This window comes from Aegilops tauschii, chromosome 2 (genome assembly GCF_002575655.3).
Source record: "Aegilops tauschii subsp. strangulata cultivar AL8/78 chromosome 2, Aet v6.0, whole genome shotgun sequence".
In the NCBI taxonomy this organism is placed as follows: Eukaryota; Viridiplantae; Streptophyta; class Magnoliopsida; order Poales; family Poaceae; genus Aegilops; species Aegilops tauschii.
This window is the reverse complement of record NC_053036.3, coordinates 116,368,408-116,387,862: the sequence shown is the minus strand read 5'-3', so window position 1 is coordinate 116,387,862 and position 19,455 is coordinate 116,368,408. Positions and strand designations below refer to the sequence as shown.

At 49.0% G+C, this 19,455-nt stretch overlaps 1 protein-coding gene across 1 annotated transcript; it reads right to left on the bottom strand.

The window, feature by feature from the left end:
- Positions 1-214: 214 nt before the first annotated feature.
- On the bottom strand, positions 215-1,542 carry LOC109778006 (B3 domain-containing protein Os06g0194400-like). Its single transcript, XM_020336566.1, has 5 exons — positions 1,414-1,542; positions 1,218-1,315; positions 947-1,118; positions 638-844; positions 215-262 (listed from the first exon to the last, which is right to left on the bottom strand). Exons 1-5 carry the CDS (start codon positions 1,540-1,542, stop codon positions 215-217), a joined length of 654 nt encoding a protein of 217 aa, XP_020192155.1.
- Positions 1,543-19,455: the final 17,913 nt, after the last annotated feature.

The following is a 19,455-nucleotide window of genomic DNA, read 5'->3' as shown; positions in this document are numbered from 1 at the left end:
ACTGTAAAGGTGTAAACTGTTCAAGAACATCTTGGAATTCAAATGGAGAAAAGAATCATTAATGCTGGGGCACGAAGCATCATAGCAAAAGGAAATGGTTACATAGCACAAAAAAAGAATTATATTTTTTTAACACTTGAATAATTGCGAACCAATGCAGATGATGGTAAGATCAGCTTACCTATTGTGGTCGCAATAGTTGAAGCTAAAGGCGTCAACAGTGGTCCTTTTCGTAGTAGGAACTTGCTCTAATTATGTAGACCTGCATTACATAATAGAGATTGCATAGTTAGTCATAGTTACATTAACATACATGGATCATCCCTATCATTATGTCTTAGTGATCCCTTTTTGTTCATTTGCAATTCTAGTTTCGTGATGTGGGAAACTCAGTCAACATGACATCATTGTTTGGCTGCGCAAAAACATTGAACTTAAACACTTGAACATTCATGTGGATAACACCATTAACTCACCAAGCAAAATTTTACAAGCTATAGAGTCATAATTCTCAATTATGATGCAACGAGTTGCACAGAAAATCCATAAGAAATGACTTGTTAACTCTGACCACATGTGGTTTTAAAGGATATCCCGAGTTCCCAACAGGGCTCCAGAATAACTTCAAGAGTTTCACCTTGAACTTAGTTTTCTGAACTTGCTGGAACACCAAGCAATCACCATCAGCTAGGTTGTGGCTGATGGCAAACATTTTCCACCCAGTGCCGATGGAACCACTTAGCGCATAGTAAGGCAAATGAAACTCAACATCTTGTTCATCCACCAGATAAATCATCTCATTACACCACGGGAGATACCACTCTTTGAATAGCTGAGGTATGCGCTGCAAGATATATTCGACCAAATCAAATTACCGCCCGGTAAGCCATTACCGTACAGACGGGATGGTAACAATGCATTGTCAATGGTAGTCATCTTGCTTTACCAGGCAGCTAGCTGTGGCAGTTTTATAGCAAATGGGCTTGACGAAGGAGGGGTGGTCGAAGCACAGCTGGCTCTTGAGCTCTTCAGCCTTGGTGAGGGCGTAGGCGCTCGCTTCGTCGGTGGCGTACACATCATCAGGTGGCAATTGCCTTCTATCGACATATGCCCCTCCCCTGAAAGACAACCAAGTAATGGAGTAGTAAGTAGTATACTTCCTATTCCTATGCATAAAAATTCGTTGGAAAGAACAGTTTGGGTGCGCATGGGTGTACCTGATTTTTCTGTCGCGGTAATCGGGTTGCTCGGGCAGACCGGCGACCCTTCCGGACAGCCGAGTCGGGGCATCGCGACACCGCCTCGGTAGCTTGGTCTGCGGCACCGAGCAAGTTGGACGGGGTAAGGAACCAGACAGCGAAGGAGAGAAAGGCGAGACCTTTTGTCAGGAAGGAGGCATGGGCTTGAACTGACCGGCTTCGGCTTGACGGCGGCCTCGCGCACGGCGACGGAGAGGCGGTGCAAGCGCAGCTCCTCCAGCTTCCGCTTGTTCTCCTCCACCTGCCTCCTGCACTGCTCCTCACACGAGTTGGGTTCAGCCATCGCGCTCGCTCCGGCTGCAGACGTTGGGGTAGCGAGGTGGGGGTGGGGAAACGGGGCGATTTGGGGGGTGGCGCCGTTCAAATTTTGAACAAAGGAGGAAGAGAAGGTCGTTGTGAAATTTATGCCGCGGAACTGTGGCAGGCCGAGCTTGGGCCGTCTCCTTCCCTTGCCCAAATCTACAGTACAAATTATTATTTGGGCTGGCCCCAAGCTGCTCAGAGAGTTTTGGGCCCTGGGTGGACGCTGCAAGCTGCCATGTCAAAACACACACAACAGCAACCCCTCAAAAACACACACACAACAACAACAACAACAACAACAACCTCTTTTTAGTTGACCAATACATCTTGGCCGAAAAAAAGTTGACCATACATCTGCTACATGGGATCATGTGAGGCTAGAGGAATTAAGCTTGCCGATTTCCCCCCTAAACCCTAAACACCTCTGGCGGCGCCCGGGGCGATCTAGGGTTTGGAAGTGGAACAAGCTTTTCGCCTGAGGATACTCGTCGGGGTGAGAGGGGTCGAGTGAGCGGGGCCGGCGATGGCCACGCTGAGTGCAAGCGCTGGTGCGGGGGCGGCAAACAATAATCAGTCCGCCCGCGCCGCCAGACGGAAACTGGAGGAAGCTCTGGGCAAACTGGATATCTCTCAGGAAGAAGCTACTCCTCTGGTGATCGATGATCAAGTTGATAGCGGTCCGGCAAAGTGGTTGGTGGCTGGTAAAGTCCTTCATCGTAATCATCTTCACATCAAGACAATCATCAATGCTCTTCGGCCGGCGTGGGGCAACCCACGAGGTGTGCAGTTTCGTTCCGTGGGAATCAATATGTTTGTTGCGGAGTTTGAAAACCAGAGAGACAGGGATCGGGTATGGAACGGGTCGCCATGGCATATCAGCAAGAATGCCGTAGTGCTCGCAGAATTTGATGAGTGCATGAGGCCAGATGAGGTGAAGTTTGATCGGTTGCATATTTGGGCTAGGGTTATGAATCTGCCCTATAATTTGAGGGACGAAGCTTGGTGGACTCCTATAGCAAAGCAGATGGATCAGCATGCACAATTTGTCAAGTTTGACCACGATGGAGGGTTTCTGCGAGCAAGGATCACCATTGATGTTGAGAAGCCTCTCAGGAGGTGGATTCTCATTGATTCTGCAAGGAGGAAGAAGGTTGATATGTATGATATCCAGTATGAGCAGCTGTCGTACTTTTGCTTCTCCTGTGGCAGATTGGGACATTCAGAATTATATTGTCAAACACCGGGATCCCGTGACGAGCAAGGGGAACTCCCGATCGGTCGTAAGCTTCGCGCACCGGACGAGTCCAGGAGGTCGGCGACTAGCGAGAATTCCTCGAGAGATCCAAGGCAGGGTGCCAGTAACAAGCCTACTACTAGAAACTCAAGCACCAACAAGGACCCAGGCGAGGAGGTGGTCTCCCCTATGAAGCACAAATAGCCACCGAAGAGGAAAGATGCTCCTTCTCAAGTCTATAGACCGGTGGCCAGAACCTTGTTACTCACAGATGGGGGCATGGGTGCAACGGACGGTGAGGCTGACACCCTCAAGGAAGGCTCAACTTCGGCTAGCAATGATGGCGAGGGCAGTGAATTTGACCATGCACCGAAGAAGAAGAAACCAACTCCAGATAATTCGGCAGAGACCGCGGTGCGGTCCTGCCCATCTCAATGAGTGTCTTGAGCTGGAACTGCCGGGGGCTTGGGAACCCCGAGGCAGTTCGGGAGCTTCATAGCATTGTGAAGCAAGAAGGACCCACTCTACTCTTTGTAATGGAAACAAAAATCAGAGCGAAACGAGTAGAGGATTTGAAGCACACTCTAGGTTTTGGAGGATGCTTTGCTGTGGACAGTGCTGGCCTTAGTGGCGGTATTGGTCTATTCTGGTCTCGGGATGTTATTGTGGAGTTGAAAAACTTCAGTCAAAAACACATTGATGTTGTTGTTCGAAACAACGATCAAAACAACTCGGTATGGCGTTTCACAGGGTTTTACGGAGCACCGCGAGCGGAAGATCGACATCACAGTTGGCGGTTTTTGCGCACTCTTCATCAGTTACCACATTCGTCTTGGATGTGTGTTGGTGATTTTAACGAGACCCTGTTTGCATGTGAGCACTTTAGTAGAACTGCTCGGTCTGAGAGTCATATGCGAGCATTCAGGGAAGTCGTTGATGATATTTCCTTCCAGGACTTGGGCTGGTTCGGCACAACATACACATGGGATATATAACAACCAGTCCGGGGAGGCAAATGTGAAGGCAAGGTTGGATCGAGCCTTTGCAAACGAGGAGTTCAGACAAATATTCCAGCATACAAGGGTCGGACATCTTCCTTCCGTCGAGTCCGATCACTGTTTTGTTGTGACTGAGTTCCGCACCAGTTTCTCAGAGAGAATGAGAAACAAGAAACAATTTCGTTATGAGAACGTCTGGCAAACGCATGCAGACTATGATCTTCTCGTGGCTGATACCTGGCGAGGCATTCAACGTGTCCCAGGGCTGCGTGGTATATCCAACGCACTGGGTACACTTCAGGCTACTCTAGAGCCTTGGGGTTCAAAGGAGTTTGGCTCCCTGACACGGACCGTTCGAAATCTTTAGAAGAAGTTGGAATGCATCCGGTGTCATTCTATGGGCAGGGGTCCTTCGGACGAAGAGAAGAGTATAGTTCAGAAACTGAAGGAGGCACTTCATCAGGAAGAGGTGTGGGTCAGGCAGCGCTCTCACGTCCCTTGGCTCCGGGAGGGGGATCGTAACACGTCTTATTTTCAAGCTCAAGCCGCCCAGCGCAAACGTATGAATAAAATTCAGGGCCTGACGCGGGCTGACGGATCGGTGTGTGCGAACGAAAGCGAGGATAAGGCTGAAGTGCAAAGTTTCTATCAAAATTTGTATCAGTCACAAGGCTATTTGGACGCCAATAATCTCTTATCATATGTTCCTGTTAAAGTCACAGAGGCCATGAACGTGGAATTAACAAAACCTTACACCACCGATAAGGTGAGATTGACGTTGTTTCAAATGGCACCGTCGAAAGCTCCCGGGGTGGACGACTTTACTGCTGGGTTCTACCAACGACACTGGGATTTGTTGGGTGAGGCAGTGACCCAGGCAGTCTTGGACTTCCTAAATGGAGGTGAATTACCCTCTGGTTTGAATGATACATCCATCACTCTTATACCCAAGGTCAGGCACCCCCAAATGATCTCCCAATATCGCCCCATTGCACTCTGTCCGGTTTTGTATAAGATAGAAGCCAAGGCTATCACCAATCGCATGAGGGGCATCATGGATGACGTTATTAGTGAGGAGCAAAGCGCTTTCGTGCCTGGCCAACTCATTACAGACAACGTTTTAGTTGCATATGAAAGCATGCATACAATGAAGAGAAGGAAGAAAGGCAAAAAAAATCTTGTGCGGTCAAGCTTGATATGATGAAGGCTTACGACCGTGTCGAGTGGCACTACCTTGAAGTAGTATTGAGCAGGTTGGGTTTCAATATTTCTTTTATCGGGCTGATTATGAAATGTGTCTCTTTTGTCCGGTTCTTCGTTCGGATTAGTGGCGAGCTACTTCCATATTTCACGCCTTCCAGGGGGTTCCGTCAAGGAGATCCGGTTTCGCCGTACTTATTTCTTCTCTGTGCAGAAGGATTTTCCTCATTGCTTAAGTATTACAACGGGGGAGTTGTTGATATGGGCTTGAGGGTGAGCTACAGATCACCTTGGGTGACCCATCTATTATTTGATGATGATAGTTTGATTTTCATTAATGCAAGCAACCCAAGTGCTCCGTCTCAATGACATATTGTCAATTTATGGTGAGGCCTCAGGTCAGTGTGTAAATCGTGAAAAAAGTTCTATCTATTTCAGCACTAACACACCTGATTCTTTGAGGCAACTTCTGAAGGCAACTTTGAACATCCAAGTTGAAGCTTTCAGTGCAAAATATCTTGGACTCCCAACTGCTGTGGGTCGCATTACATGTGGCACGTTTGAACACATCGGTGAAAGAGCCCGTGGAAAAATTCAAGGATGGTCAGAAAAATTACTAGCTTGTGCGGGCCGTGAGGTCTTGTTGAAATCGGTGGTTGAGGCTATCCCGACCTATCCAATGAGCACATTCTTATTGACAAAGAAAGTTTGCAAGAGCTTAACTTCTCCTATGGTGAAATATTTTTGGAGCAGTTCTCTAGATAAAAATTCTATGCATTGGGTGTCCTGGAAAGAGCTGGCAACACCTAAGTGCAATGGAGGGATGGGGTTCCGAGACCCGCATCAATTCAATCTTGCCATGTTGGGCAAACAGGGTTGGCGATTAATGACAAACCCTACCTCGTTGTGTGCAAGAGTTCTCAAGGGCCGCTATTTCCCCGATAGCGACTTTATGCATGCCTCGGCACCGAAGTCGGCCTCGGCCACTTGGAAGGCTATCATAGCGGGAAAAGAGGCCCTAGGGACTGGTTTGATTTCTCGTGTTGGGGATGGCAGCACGATAGCAGTTTGGACAGACAAATGGATTGCTGGTACCATATCTATGACACCAATCTTCAAACCGCCGAACACCACCACTGAAACGGTGGCTGAGCTCATTGACACGACCAATTAGTCTTGGCGGCAGGATGTGGTTAGGGAGACTTTCATCGCCCCAGATGCTGAAGCCATTCTAAACATTCCTATCAGGCAAGGGGGAGGTGAAGATTCTTTTGCTTGGGCATTCGAGAAATCAGGCAACTACACTGTGAAGACGGCGTACCGTGCTCTAATGACTCAGAAAGAGCGATTGGCTCTAGAGGAAGGGACGGCTACCGGAACCTCGGTAGATGGTCAACAGTTGTGGAAGGCCTTATGGAAATTGAATGTCATACCGAAAGTGAGAGTTTTCTGGTGGAGAGTTCTTCGTGGGATTCTTCCGGATGAAGTTACTCTCAACTATCGTCATATTGCACCAATTAATCGGTGCAAGGTTTGCTTAGAAATGAGGGAGGATCTGGAGCATGCTCACATTCATTGTTCCCATGTGCAACGCTTCTGGGACGAGGCATGTGCTTGGATTGGTATTCGTCTCCCTCGTCTCCACCCGGATTCATGGGCTCGCGATATCACATGTGACACCCGGTTCTCTGATGATGACCGAGCCAAGATCACCACTGTCATGTGGTCAATTTGGCAATCTCGCAACCGAATCAAACACAGCGAAGAAGGGAGGGATCCAACATCGACGATCAGAGCAATCAAGGAGGCTATTGCCCTCCTTCAGCTTCCACGAAAGGCGGCCGCTATTTTGCCTGGGTATGGCTGGCGTCCACCTGATGATGGTACTGTGAAAATCACAACGGATGGAGCGCTGACTTTTGCCGAGGGGCGGGGCGGTGCAGGTTGAAAGGATCGGTATAGTTGACTAGAGGGGGGGTGAATAGGCAACTAACAATTTTTAGCTTTTCTTTACCAATTTAAAGTTTGCATCAAAGTAGGTTGTCTAGATATGCAACTAGGTGAGCAACCTATATGATGCAACAACAATAAGCACACAAGCAAGCACGAGATATAGCACAAATAAGCTTGCACAAGTAAAGACACGAGATAACCAAGAGTGGAGCTAGTGAAGACGAGGATGTGTTACCGAAGTTCCTTCCCTTTGAGGGGAAGTACGTCTCCGTTGGAGCGGTGTGGAGGCACAATGCTCCCCAAGAAGCCACTAGGGCCACCATATTCTCCTCACGCCCTCACACAATGCGAGATGCCGTGAATCCACTATTGGTGCCCTTGGAGGCGGCGACCAAACCTTTACAAACAAGGTTGGGGCAATCTCCACAACTTAATTGGAGGCTCCCAACGACACCACGAAGCTTCACCACAATGGACTATGGCTCCGCGGTGACCTCAACCGTCTAGGGTGCTCAAACACCCAAGAGTAACAAGATCCGCAAGGGATTAGTGGGGGGAATCAAATTTCTCTTGGTGGAAGTGTAGATCGGGGCCTTCTCAACCACTCCCGAGCAAATCAACAAGTTTGATTGGCTAGGGAGTGAGATCGGGCGAAAATGGAGCTTGGAGCAACAATGGAGCTTAGGGTTGGAAGAGGTGGTCAACTAGAAGAAGAAGACACCCCTTTTATAGTCGAGAACGAAATCCAACCGTTATCCACCTAACCAGCCCGCGATATGCGGTACTACCGCCACTGACAAGCGGTACTACCGCACGGCCATACGGTACTACCGCGAGTGACCGCGGTACTACCGCTGCAACAGTAGGAACTAGGTCAAGCCTGAAGCACAGAGGCAGAGAACGGTACTTCCGCAGGCGCGGTACTACCGCTCCCCCTTGCGGTACTACCGCAAGGCAGGAATGGCCTAGCCTGGGAAGGGCGCGGATGAATAAAAATACATCCGTTCCTACTTCCGCTTAAAATCAGACGATGCAAAAATCCGACACGGTACTACAGCTGGAGGAGCGGTACTACCGTCCTAGTTCTCAATCATTTTGTGGCACCGGGTGTGGCTGAACCATCTACGATGGGGGGAGCGAAGGGAGGAAGCTGTGGTGGCTGAGCCAGGCCAGGGCGCGGTACTACCGCGCACAGGGTGCGGTACTACCGTGGAGGTGCGGATGTAAAAAATTACATCCGCCCCTACTACCGCAATGCAGCGGCACTTGGCCTGGGGGCCACGGTACTACAGCTCCAGAGGAGCGGTACTACCGTGGGCTCCTGCGGTACTACCGCCCCGAGGTACGGTACTACCGCAGGTGCCTGCGGTACTACCGCTCCAGGGAGCAGTACTACCGCAAGCCCAATATCAGCAACCAAGATATATTGCATAGAGGATAAACGGAGGATGCTCCAAAGCGCAGGGGGAAAAGGTGGAGACAAGGAAGAAAACGTGTACGTGATGATTCCACCCAAACCTTTCCGAAGCGGACCCCCTCTTGATAGTACGGCTTTCCTACGACTCAATTCTACCGAAAAGAAACGTAAAAAGAACGCCGTCTTCAATAGTCTTCGAGGGGCACCAAACCGTCTTGTGCCTAACGATGAAACGTCTGAAAAACTCAAGGCACACGATTAGTCCGCAAAAGCATTGTCATCAATCACCAAAACACCTTAGGGATAAATATGCCCTTACAATCTCCCCCTTTTTGGTGGATTGATGACAATACGGGATTTGCACAAAGGGAAATAATATTGAGCAAACGCAAACCCCTCCTCTCTAAAATATAGGCAGGCTCCCCCTAGATGTGTGCAAACTAGATGGGTGCTTTGGACTGCACGGCACACACACTAGGATCAACACTCCCCCTATATTTTATAGACAAGGCATATCTTGCAATAGTAGCAAACAAGAGCATAACATGAGTAGCATAATATATCATAAGCTCACTAAGATAGGATAGAGTGCATATGTCTTACACCATATGAAGGATAAGTCTCAAAGGCGCAAACCAAACCAAAGCAAACGAGGTTCAAACGATAAAGCAAACACACGAAACACGACACACGACTCGCAAGCATGCAAATCCCTACACTCTCTCCCCCTTTGGCATCGAGACGCCAAAGAGGCAGAGAGGGCACCTACACACAAGGGGTGGCTCAGGCAGAGAAATCGCTCCAACGCTCCCCGTCAGACTCGGCGGCAGGGACGTCCTCCTCGATGTTCTCTCAGAATCAGACCACTTGTAGCCTTGCTTCGCCATCCATTCGGCCTCCGGGGTGATGTGCCTCTCTGACCCGTCGGGTTCTGCCTCACCAAAGACCTTCATGATCCTCTTGTCACGGCGGCGACTCTCCTTGGAAGCAACGTGGGTCCTGTACTGCCCCTTTGCCTGCATGCAGAACAGAGTCTTCATCTTGTCCTTCAGCTTCTTGGCCCACGAGGGCTTAGAGGAACGATGGGTATACCCAGCAGCACGGTCATCAGCAACATCCTCTGCCTCAGCCTCCTCCTCATCAACAGCCCTCCTAGTAGCAGACGCCTCAGCACGAGTGGTAGTGTTGGCCCACTTGGGCTTGACACGGAGACTGATGGACTCATGCCGAATCCAGTCTGGAGCAAGGAACTCATCACCAGGGAACAGCTTCTCCCAAGTCTTGGAGATCAACAGAAACAGGTATGGTCCATAGATAGGTACCTTGCGGTTGAACACCGCGAACCGAAGCTCACACCACATGATGTGTGAGACATCAAGTGGTTGAGTCTGAGACACACATGCCTCCTCACACAGGAGCATCATATCCACCAGATAGGCATGTACCTTGTCCTTGTCGCCAATGCGAGGAAACAGAGAGTTGTGGAAGATGCGATACATGATGTCCAAAAATGGGTTCAGCACCCACGTCGACTTGCCACTGGGAAGCACCTTCTCAACATAGTACTGCTGGAGCCCATTCTTGCTTGCGGACTCAGGGTTGGCATGAGGGCGAACACCTACGGGAGTGGTGAGCCCATCATCCGGAACCTGTAGCAGATCCATGAAATCCTTCCAGGTAGCAGTCAACTGACGGCCATTGGTCATCCAAGTCATCCTCCGCTCCTCCCCAGGGTGAAAGTGAACGGAGGCAAAGAACTGACAGATAAGCTCAGGGTCATAGTCCAGGTGAAAGGAGATCACATGTTCAATACCAAACTGCTCCACCAAATCCAGAGCCTCTCCAAAGTACTCACGATACTTGTCCTTCCTCATGTGATTCATGTCAATCCACTTGACATTCACGTAGGTGTTTTGCTTGGCCTTGATCACATCCAGATAAATGAGAGTCTGCTGCTTGGTCCAAAACAAGTCATTGCCTCTGAAGATAGCACGGGCATTCACATATGGGTTGATCTGCCTTCGAGGGATAAACTCAGAAAGTGGAATCTCGTCCATGCCCTTAGCGGGTTCCTTGTACTTGCTAGCTGAGGTCTTGACATTGCGCTTGGGGGCACTGGAGCCCTCTGGAGCTTCATCTTGATTGCGCAGTCCCTTGGAGCCAGTGTCACGACTGGGATTGGAACGGCGAGCAGGGGCACCGGAGCCACCACCTAAGACACAAAGCAAAAGCACACACAAAGAGCGAGAAGAATCAATGCAAAGACCTTAGCAAGACAAGGGAAACAAGTAGAAAGCATACATGGTAATTGCCAAGAAGAAGATTGGACAACAACGGTAGTACTGCCAGGTCGCGCGGTACTAAAATTTTAGTACCGCTCCTAGTCGCGGTAGTAGGATCTTAGTACCACAGCACGTGCGGTAGTACCGCACCTGACGGGCGGTAGTACCGGACCTGCGGTAGTACCGCACACGAGATGCGGTAGTACCGCACGGCGGCAGATCCAAATCACTTTGAATCTGAGAAAACCGCGAAAACGCGGCGGTACTACGGTTGATCAAATCTACCATGGGACAACATATCAAGTATAATTTCTACGCAATACTACTCTCCTACATCCTACTCTTGCATAGATTTGGTCTAAAATCTCAAGAACACATGCATCTCCCCAAAAACCTAGAGGCAAAAGAACAACCAAAAGAGAGAGAGAGATTTGGGGAGAAACCTTGGTCCATGGCAAGAGGAAGTGGTGGGGAACGATCCCATCGGTCAGAATCCAAGGAGAGTGGCCGGAGATGGAGATATGGCGAGGGTCTCCGGCGCCGTTCTTGAGCGAGAGAGAGAGGCGGCGGGGGCGAGAGACAAGTGAATGGGTATGGGGAGTTGGAACTCCCCTGCCCGAGTCATAACCCCCCACGCGCACTCGTCAGCGCGGTAGTACCGTGCATCATCACGGTACTACCGCTCGGGCGGAAGTGCCGCACCAAAGTGGTAGTACCGCTCTCCCAGGCGGCAGTAAAAAATTACTGCCGCGCTGGGTGCGGTAGTACCGTGCTCTCCACACGCGGTAGTACCGTGGCAGGCCGCGGTAGTACCGTGAGCTCAAGAAAATACACGTTTCAAACACAAAGAAAGAGAGGTCTTCGCACGGAGTCTTCAAACAAACGAGACACCACAAGAACACGCTCAACACAAAGAGAGAGGGACAAAAGACAACAAGGATCAACCTAGAGACACCACCTCTCTAAAGAGAGGGCGGTGGCCGGAGCCACCTATGTTTGAGTCACTTGGTATGGCACCGCGAAGAATTATCCTTGGGCCCATGACCAAAACTCGTCTTTGAAGCACAAGTACCATCAGAAATGGCTAATGTGAAAGAGTTGATCAATTTATGCATACTGGGGGGAGGGAGAGTTCATTAAGAGAACAACACTCCCCCTATGTCCATGCCTACATCTAAACAAGACAACAAGTTGAGTGTAGTGGGGTGTGCAAGGGTTCAAGCAACATTGCTCGAATCAATGATATTTAGCTCATGCCTTAACTCGCGAAATCTTGCTTCATCCAATGGCTTCGTGAAAATATCTGCAAGGTTATCATGAGTGTTGACGTAGGTGAGCTTGATCTCCCCTCGCCTAATGTGATCCCGGATGAAGTGATACCGAATCTCAATATGCTTCATCTTGAAGTGTTGCACCGGGTTGAGAGAAATCTTGATGGCACTTTCATTGTCACACCAAAGAGGCACTTTGTCACAAATGACACTGTAATCCTTTAAAGTTTGCCTCATCCATAAGAGTTGTGCACAACAACTACCGGCCGCCACATACTCCACTTCGGTGGACGAGAGAGAAACACAACTTTGCTTTTTAGAAGACCAACTTACCAAAGAGCAACCAAGGAATTGGCACCCTCCGGAAGAGGACTTCCTATCCACTTTGTCTCCCGCCCAATCGGAGTCCGAATACCCTACAAGCTTGAAGTTTGCTCCTCTTGGGTACCATAAGCCAAAGTTTGGGGTATGAGCCAAATATCGAAAGATTCGCTTGACCGCCACAAAGTGGCTTTCCTTAGGTGCGGCTTGAAACCGTGCACAAATTCCCACACTCAACATGATATCCGGTCTAGATGCACAAAGGTAAAGCAAGGATCCAATCATGGAGCGATATACCTTTTGATCCACCGCTTTACCATTGGGATCGATGTCAAGTTGGCACTTGGTGGGCATTGGAGTGGAAGCCGGCTTGACATCACTTAGCTTGAATCTCTTGAGCATGTCTTGAGTGTATTAGGCTTGGTTGATGAAGGTTCCTTCTCTTCTTTGCTTCACTTCGAACCCTAGAAAGAACTTCAACTCTTCCATGGAAGACATCTTGAACTTTGAGGTCATGAGTGCGGCAAATTCCTCATTGAAAGCTTTGTTAGGGGAACCAAAGATAATGTCATCAACATATAGTTGGCACACAAACAACTCCCCTTTGACCTTCGTAGTAAAAAGAGTGGAGTCGATTAGCCCAACTTCAAACCCACGATCTTGTAACAACTCGGTAAGGTGGTCATACCACGCACGTGGGGCTTGTTTAAGGCCATAGAGTTCCTTATCGAGTTGATACACATGATCGGGAAGGTAGGGATCCTCGAACCCGGGGGGTTTCTTGACATAAACCAACTCATTAATAGGACCATTAAGAAAAGCACTCTTCACATCCATTTGTTGCAACTTAAAGTTGTGATGAGAAGCATAAGTAATCAACAAACGAATAGATTCAAGGCGAGCAACGGGAGCAAAGGTTTCACCGTAGTCGATACCCTCGACTTGGGAGTAGCCTTGTGCCACCAATCGTGCCTTGTTGCGAATGATGGTCCCATGAGCATCTTGCTTGTTCTTGAATATCCACTTGGTTCCAATGACATTGTGGTTCCCCGTTGGCCTTGGCACTAATCTCCACACCTTGTTGCACTCGAAGTTGTTGAGTTCTTCGTGCATGGCGTTAAGCCAATCCGGATCTTCGAGTGCTTCATATACCTTTTGGGGTTCAACACAAGAGACAAACGTGTGATGTTCACAATAGTTTGCCAATTGTCTACGAGTGCTTACCCCCTTTTGAATGCTTCCAAGCACATTCTTCATGAGATGACCCTTGGTGGAGAGCTTGGATGCAATCTTGGCGGCACGACGTTCCAATTCCTCCTCGGTGGTGAGTTGAGGAGCGGTCACTTGATCATCTTGAGCGCCATCTTGAGCTTGTTCTTGATCTTGAGCATGCTCGGAGGAGAGAACTTGACCTTGGGCATCACTTGGTGTGTCAACATCGTCTTGAGGATGATATTGCCCTTGGTCTTGTTCCTGAGGTTGAGGGCCTTCACTTTGTTCTTCGGAAGCGTGTGGGCCTTGGGTTGGTGATGGATCCACTTGAGTGGAGCATTGTCCTTCTCCTTTGGCCACAAGGGGTTCCTCAATGGGTAGGATAAAACCAACACCCATTCTTCTTATGGCTTGAGGAGGAATTTCATCACCTACATCACAAGTGCCACTTTGCTCCACTTGGGAGCCGTTATTCTCATCAAACTCCACGTTACACGTCTCCTCAATAAGTCCCGTGGATTTATTGAGGACACGGTAAGCATGAGAGTTTGTAGCATAACCAACAAATATGCCCTCATAAGCTCTAGCCTCAAATTTAGAAAACCGAACACCTTTCTTGAGAATGAAACACTTACACCCGGACACCCGAAAGTACTTGAGTTTGGGCTTGTTACCGATGAGTATCTCATATGGAGTCTTGTTCAAGCCCTTGCGGAGGTAGAGCCGATTGGATGCATGACACGCGGTGTTGATGGCTTCGGCCCAAAAGTTGTATGGAGACTTGAACTCCGCCATCATGGTCCTCGCCGCATCCATCAACGTCCGGTTCTTCCTCTCCGCAACACCGTTTTGTTGAGGGGTGTAAGGTGTGGAATATTGATGCTTGATCCCCTCATCACTAAGAAACTCGTCCAAGGTGTAGTTCTTGAACTCGGTGCCGTTTTCACTTCTTATTGTCAAGATCTTTGCATTGTGTTGACGTTGGGCTTCATTTGCAAAGTCAATGACGGTTTGTTGGGTCTCGCTCTTCCTCTTGAAGAAATACACCCAAGTGTATCTTGAATAGTCATCCACAATCACCAAGCAATACTTCCTACCCCCAAGACTATCAAAGGATGGAGGCCCAAAGAGATCCAAGTGAAGGAGCTCCAAAGGCCTCTTCGAGTAAATGATAGTCGTGGGAGGGTGAGCCTTCTCATGAAGCTTTCCTTCGATACAAGCACTGCAAGCACGATCTTTAGCAAAACTAACATTCGTTAGTCGACGGACATGGTCCCCCTTGAGAAGACTTTGCAAAGATCTCATATTGACATGGGCTAAACGGCGATGCCAAAGCCATCCCATGTCAACTTTAGCCATTAGGCATGTCGCGGTCTTAGTGGGTCGCTCCGAAAAGTTAATCACATATAGACCGTTCTCGACATGCCCAACAAAGGCTACTTTAAGAGTCTTGCTCCACAAGAGGGCCACGGTATCAATATCAAAGAAAGTGGCAAAGCCCACGATTGCAAGTTGACGAACGGAAAGTAAATTGTATGCAAGGGACTCAACAAGCATGACCTTCTCGATCGTGAGATCATGAGAAATGACAACCTTGCCGAGTTCCAATACCTTAGAGGACGAGGCATCACCCCACTCGACATTGGTGGGCATAGATGGAATCTTGTGCATGTCCACCACCAAGTCCTTGCTTCCGGTCATATGATTTGTAGCTCCACTATCGAGCAACCATGATCCCCCACCGGAAGCAAACACCTACAAGAGATCAATGCTTGGTTTTAGGTACCCATTTTGTAATGGGTCCTTGTTAGTAACAAGGGTCTTAGGAACCCAAATAGACCATTCAATATACTCATGAGGAGAACCAACAAATTTGGCATAAACATGCCCATCACTAGCACGGCATAACACATAAGAAGGGTTAAAGTCGCCGGCTTTGTTGGGAGGGGTGGCATTGCCCTTCTTGACACCGCCACCCTTCGCATTGTTCTTCTTCTCCTTGGAAGCACCCTCTCCCTCCTTCACAAAAGTTTGCTTAAGAGGAGGAGGTCGTTTGGTCTTGTCATTCTTCTTCTTGTTCTTAGGATTGGGTGCGAACCCAATCCCCTCCTTGGCCACAACTTCCTTTTGATTGCTCAAAAGGTCGTTGAGGTTCTTCTCACCTTGTATGCATGAAACAAGGCCTTTCTCAAGTTGCTCCTTCAACTTAGCATTCTCCTCAACAAGATGCACATGCTCACAACAAGGGTTAGTAGCATTTGCATTATCAATTAATACCATATGAGGAAAGGTGGCTTTCTCCTTGGTTAGCTTCACTTGGAGTTGATCATGAGACTCCTTGAGGCTAGCATGAACACCCTTCAAGACTTTGTGAGCCTTGTCAAGAATGTCAAACTCCTCTTTGAGTCTAGCAAGATCAACCCCAAGCTTTGCCTTCTCGGAGTTTAGCACACGAGAAACAACAAGAGCATGATCAAGGTCTTTCTTTAACTTAGCATGATCATTGTTGTGTGACTCCTCAAGAGCCAAATGAAGACCACGCTCTTCGTTAAGAGCATTGGAAAGATCCGAAATCTCATCGGCATAGTCACGACTATGCCCCTCCATCTTAGAGATGGTATCTTCGTGAGCCTCGATCATGTCATTGGCTTCACCAAGTTGTTGCAAGAGAGCAACAAAGTGCTTCTTGCATTTACCCTTGAGTTTGCCCATAAAGGTCTCAAACTCATTCTCCTCCACATTTGTCCCCTCATGTTCATCAATGCTATCTGAAGAAGGATGATCAATGATGGTAGTTTTGATGTTGGGGGTTACCTTGTTGGTGGCTTTGGCCATGAGGCACTTGGCGGTGATGTTCTCATTGGGTGAGTCAAAGAGAGACACACCCGTGGAGTCGTTGCAATGGCAACGGAGGCCATGGCAACCGACTCACCATCTTCATCATCGTCATCATCCTCATTGTACTCTTCTTGTACCACCAATTCCTTGGGAGGAGTCTTCTTGGTGAAGTTGCTCTTGTTGGGGAACGACTTGGCCTTGTCCTTTCGGATGAGCTTGCCACCATTGTCTTCCCTCTTCTCATAAGGGCACTCCGCAACAAAGTGGCTCACATTGCCACAATTGAAGCAAGTCCTCGCTCGTTGCTTGCCCTTTGCGCCACTTGAATTGTTCTTGTTGAACTTGGGCCTTGAGTTCTTCTTGCTCCAAAATTGCCTTGAAGCAAGCGCCATGTGTTCATGATAGGCATACTTCGTATCTTCGAGGTTGCTCTCCTCTTCTTCTTCCTCCTCCTCCTCTTCCTCCACACTAACCTTGGCCTTTAGAGCAAGGTTGGGCTTCTTAACTCTTTGAGAGCGAAGTACCGCATTGTCGGCGGTCTTGTCCAAGATGCTGATAGCAACGAACTCATCCAACACTTCACTTGAGGACAAGGTGTGGAAGTCCGGCCTTTGACGAATGACGGAGGACATGGCTTTGTGGTAGGGCATCATTGCTTTGAGGAATTTGCGCTTGATCCAATTGTCATCCGTATCCTTACTTCCATGATCTCGGAGAGAGACCGCGAGTTTGGTTACCCTCCGATAAAGCTCACGAGGTTCTTCATCTTCTTTCATTGCAAACTCATCGGCCTCATCTTGCACCACTTCATAGTTGGAGCGTTGAATGCTTGCGCTTCCCCGATAGAGGGAAACCAATTGGTGCCAAGCATCTTTAGCCATGGAGTAGGGCCGGAGATGAGGAAGATCTTCGGGTGGGATTGCTTCTTGGATGATGAAGAGAGCATTCTCATTGAATTGATTATCCACGGCTTCTCTAGGAGTGAAGTTACTTCGATCATGCGGATAGAAACCTTCTTCAATGATTCTCCAAAGGTTAGTGTTCACATGATTTAAATGACGCTTAAAACGATAGACCCAAGAATCAAATTCTACATTCTTCTCAATCTTAGGGGCCGGGCCGGCATGATTCAAATGAGTGGAAGGAAGTGGTCCACCATAGACAAGTGGAGGTTCCACATGGGGAAAGATACCGCTGCCATTTTTACCACTAGAAGAAGGGGCTTTCTCGCTAGTAGTTTCCCCCTTGTCGGAGGTAGCATCCGTCACCTTGTTGGCGGGATCACCCACTTTCAACGGTGCGGTGGAAAGTTTAAGCCCTTCTAAGAATTTATTAAACATGCTTTCGACCTCGGTCGTCATGGAGGTTTTCAATGTGTCCAATGCCACATTGAATTCCTCACGAGAGACCGTGGTCCCCCCATCTCCCGTAGAAGAGACCGGATTCGCACCGGAGTGCTCCTCCACACCTTCTACGACGTCAACCATACTCTTCAGACGGTAAAGTCCTTAATAACGAGACGAGGCTCTGATACAAATTGAAAGGATCGATATAGTTGACTAGAGGGGGGGTGAATAGGCAACTAACAATTTTTAGCTTTTCTTTACCAATTTAAAGTTTGCATCAAAGTAGGTTGTCTAGATATGCAACTAGGTGAGCAACCTATATGATGCAACAACAATAAGCACACAAGCAAGCACGAGATATAGCACAAATAAGCTTGCACAAGTAAAGGCACGAGATAACCAAGAGTGGAGCCGGTGAAGACGAGGATGTGTTACCGAAGTTCCTTCCCTTTGAGGGGAAGTACGTCTCCGTTGGAGCGGTGTGGAGGCACAATGCTCCCCAAGAAGCCACTAGGGACACCGTATTCTCCTCACGCCCTCACACAATGCGAGATGCCGTGAATCCACTATTGGTGCCCTTGGAGGCGGCGACCAAACCTTTACAAACAAGGTTGGGGCAATCTCCACAACTTAATTGGAGGCTCCCAACAACACCACGAAGCTTCACCACAATGGACTATGGCTCCGCGGTGACCTCAACCGTCTAGGGTGCTCAAACACCCAAGAGTAACAAGATCCGCAAGGGATTAGTGGAGGGAATCAAATTTCTCTTGGTGGAAGTGTAGATCGGGGCCTTCTCAACCACTCCCGAGCAAATCAACAAGTTTGATTGGCTAGGGAGTGAGATCGGGCGAAAATGGAGCTTGGAGCAACAATGGAGCTTAGGGTTGGAAGAGGTGGTCAACTAGAAGAAGAAGACACCCCTTTTATAGTCAAGAACGAAATCCAACCGTTATCCACCTAACCAGCCCGCGATATGCCGTACTACCGCCACTGACAAGCGGTACTACCGCACGGCCATACGGTACTACCTCGAGTGACCGCGGTACTACCGCTGCAACGGCAGGAACTAGGTCAAGCCTGAAGCACAGAGGCAGAGAACGGTACTTCCGCAGGCGCGGTACTACCGCTCGCCCTTGAGGTACTACCGCAAGGCAGGAATGGGATAGCCTGGGAAGGGCGTGGATGAATAAAAATACATCTGTGCCTACTTCCGCTGAAAATCAGACGATGCAAAAATCTGACACGGTACTACAGCTGGAGGAGCGGTACTACCGCGTGGCGGCTGAGCCAGGCCAGGGCGCGGTACTACCGCGCACAGGGTGCGGTACTACCGTGGAGGTGCGGATGTAAAAAGTTACATCCGCCCCTACTACCACAATGCAGCGGCACTTGGCCTGGGGGCCACGGTACTACAGCTCCAGAGGAGCGGTACTACCGTGAGCTCCTGCGGTACTACCGCGCCGAGGTACGGTACTACCGCAGGTGCCTGCAGTACTGCCGCTCCAGGGAGCAGTACTACCGCAAGCCCAATATCAGCAACCAAGATATATTGCATAGAGGATAAACGGAGGATGCTCCAAAGCGCAGGGGAAAAGGTGGAGACAAGGAAGAAAACGTGTACGTGATGATTCCACCCAAACCTTTCCGAAGCGGACCCCCTCTTTATAGTACGGCTTTCCTACGACTCAATTCCACCAAAAAGAAACGTAAAAAGAACGTCGTCTTCAATAGTCTTTGAGGGGTACCAAACCGTCTTGTGCCTAACGATGAAACGTCTGAAAAACTCAAGGCACACGATTAGTCCGCAAAAGCATTGTC

Bases quoted from the DNA above. Each gene is read 5' to 3' on its own strand.
- LOC109778006 (XM_020336566.1), bottom strand. From the start codon at position 1,542: ATGGCTGAACCCAACTCGTGTGAGGAGCAGTGCAGGAGGCAGGTGGAG. The intron at 1,119-1,217 runs GTACACCCATGC...GTTGTCTTTCAG, and splicing joins TACCGCGACAGAAAAATCAG to GGGAGGGGCATATGTCGATA. The intron at 845-946 runs GTAAAGCAAGAT...TATATCTTGCAG, and splicing joins CTGCCACAGCTAGCTGCCTG to CGCATACCTCAGCTATTCAA.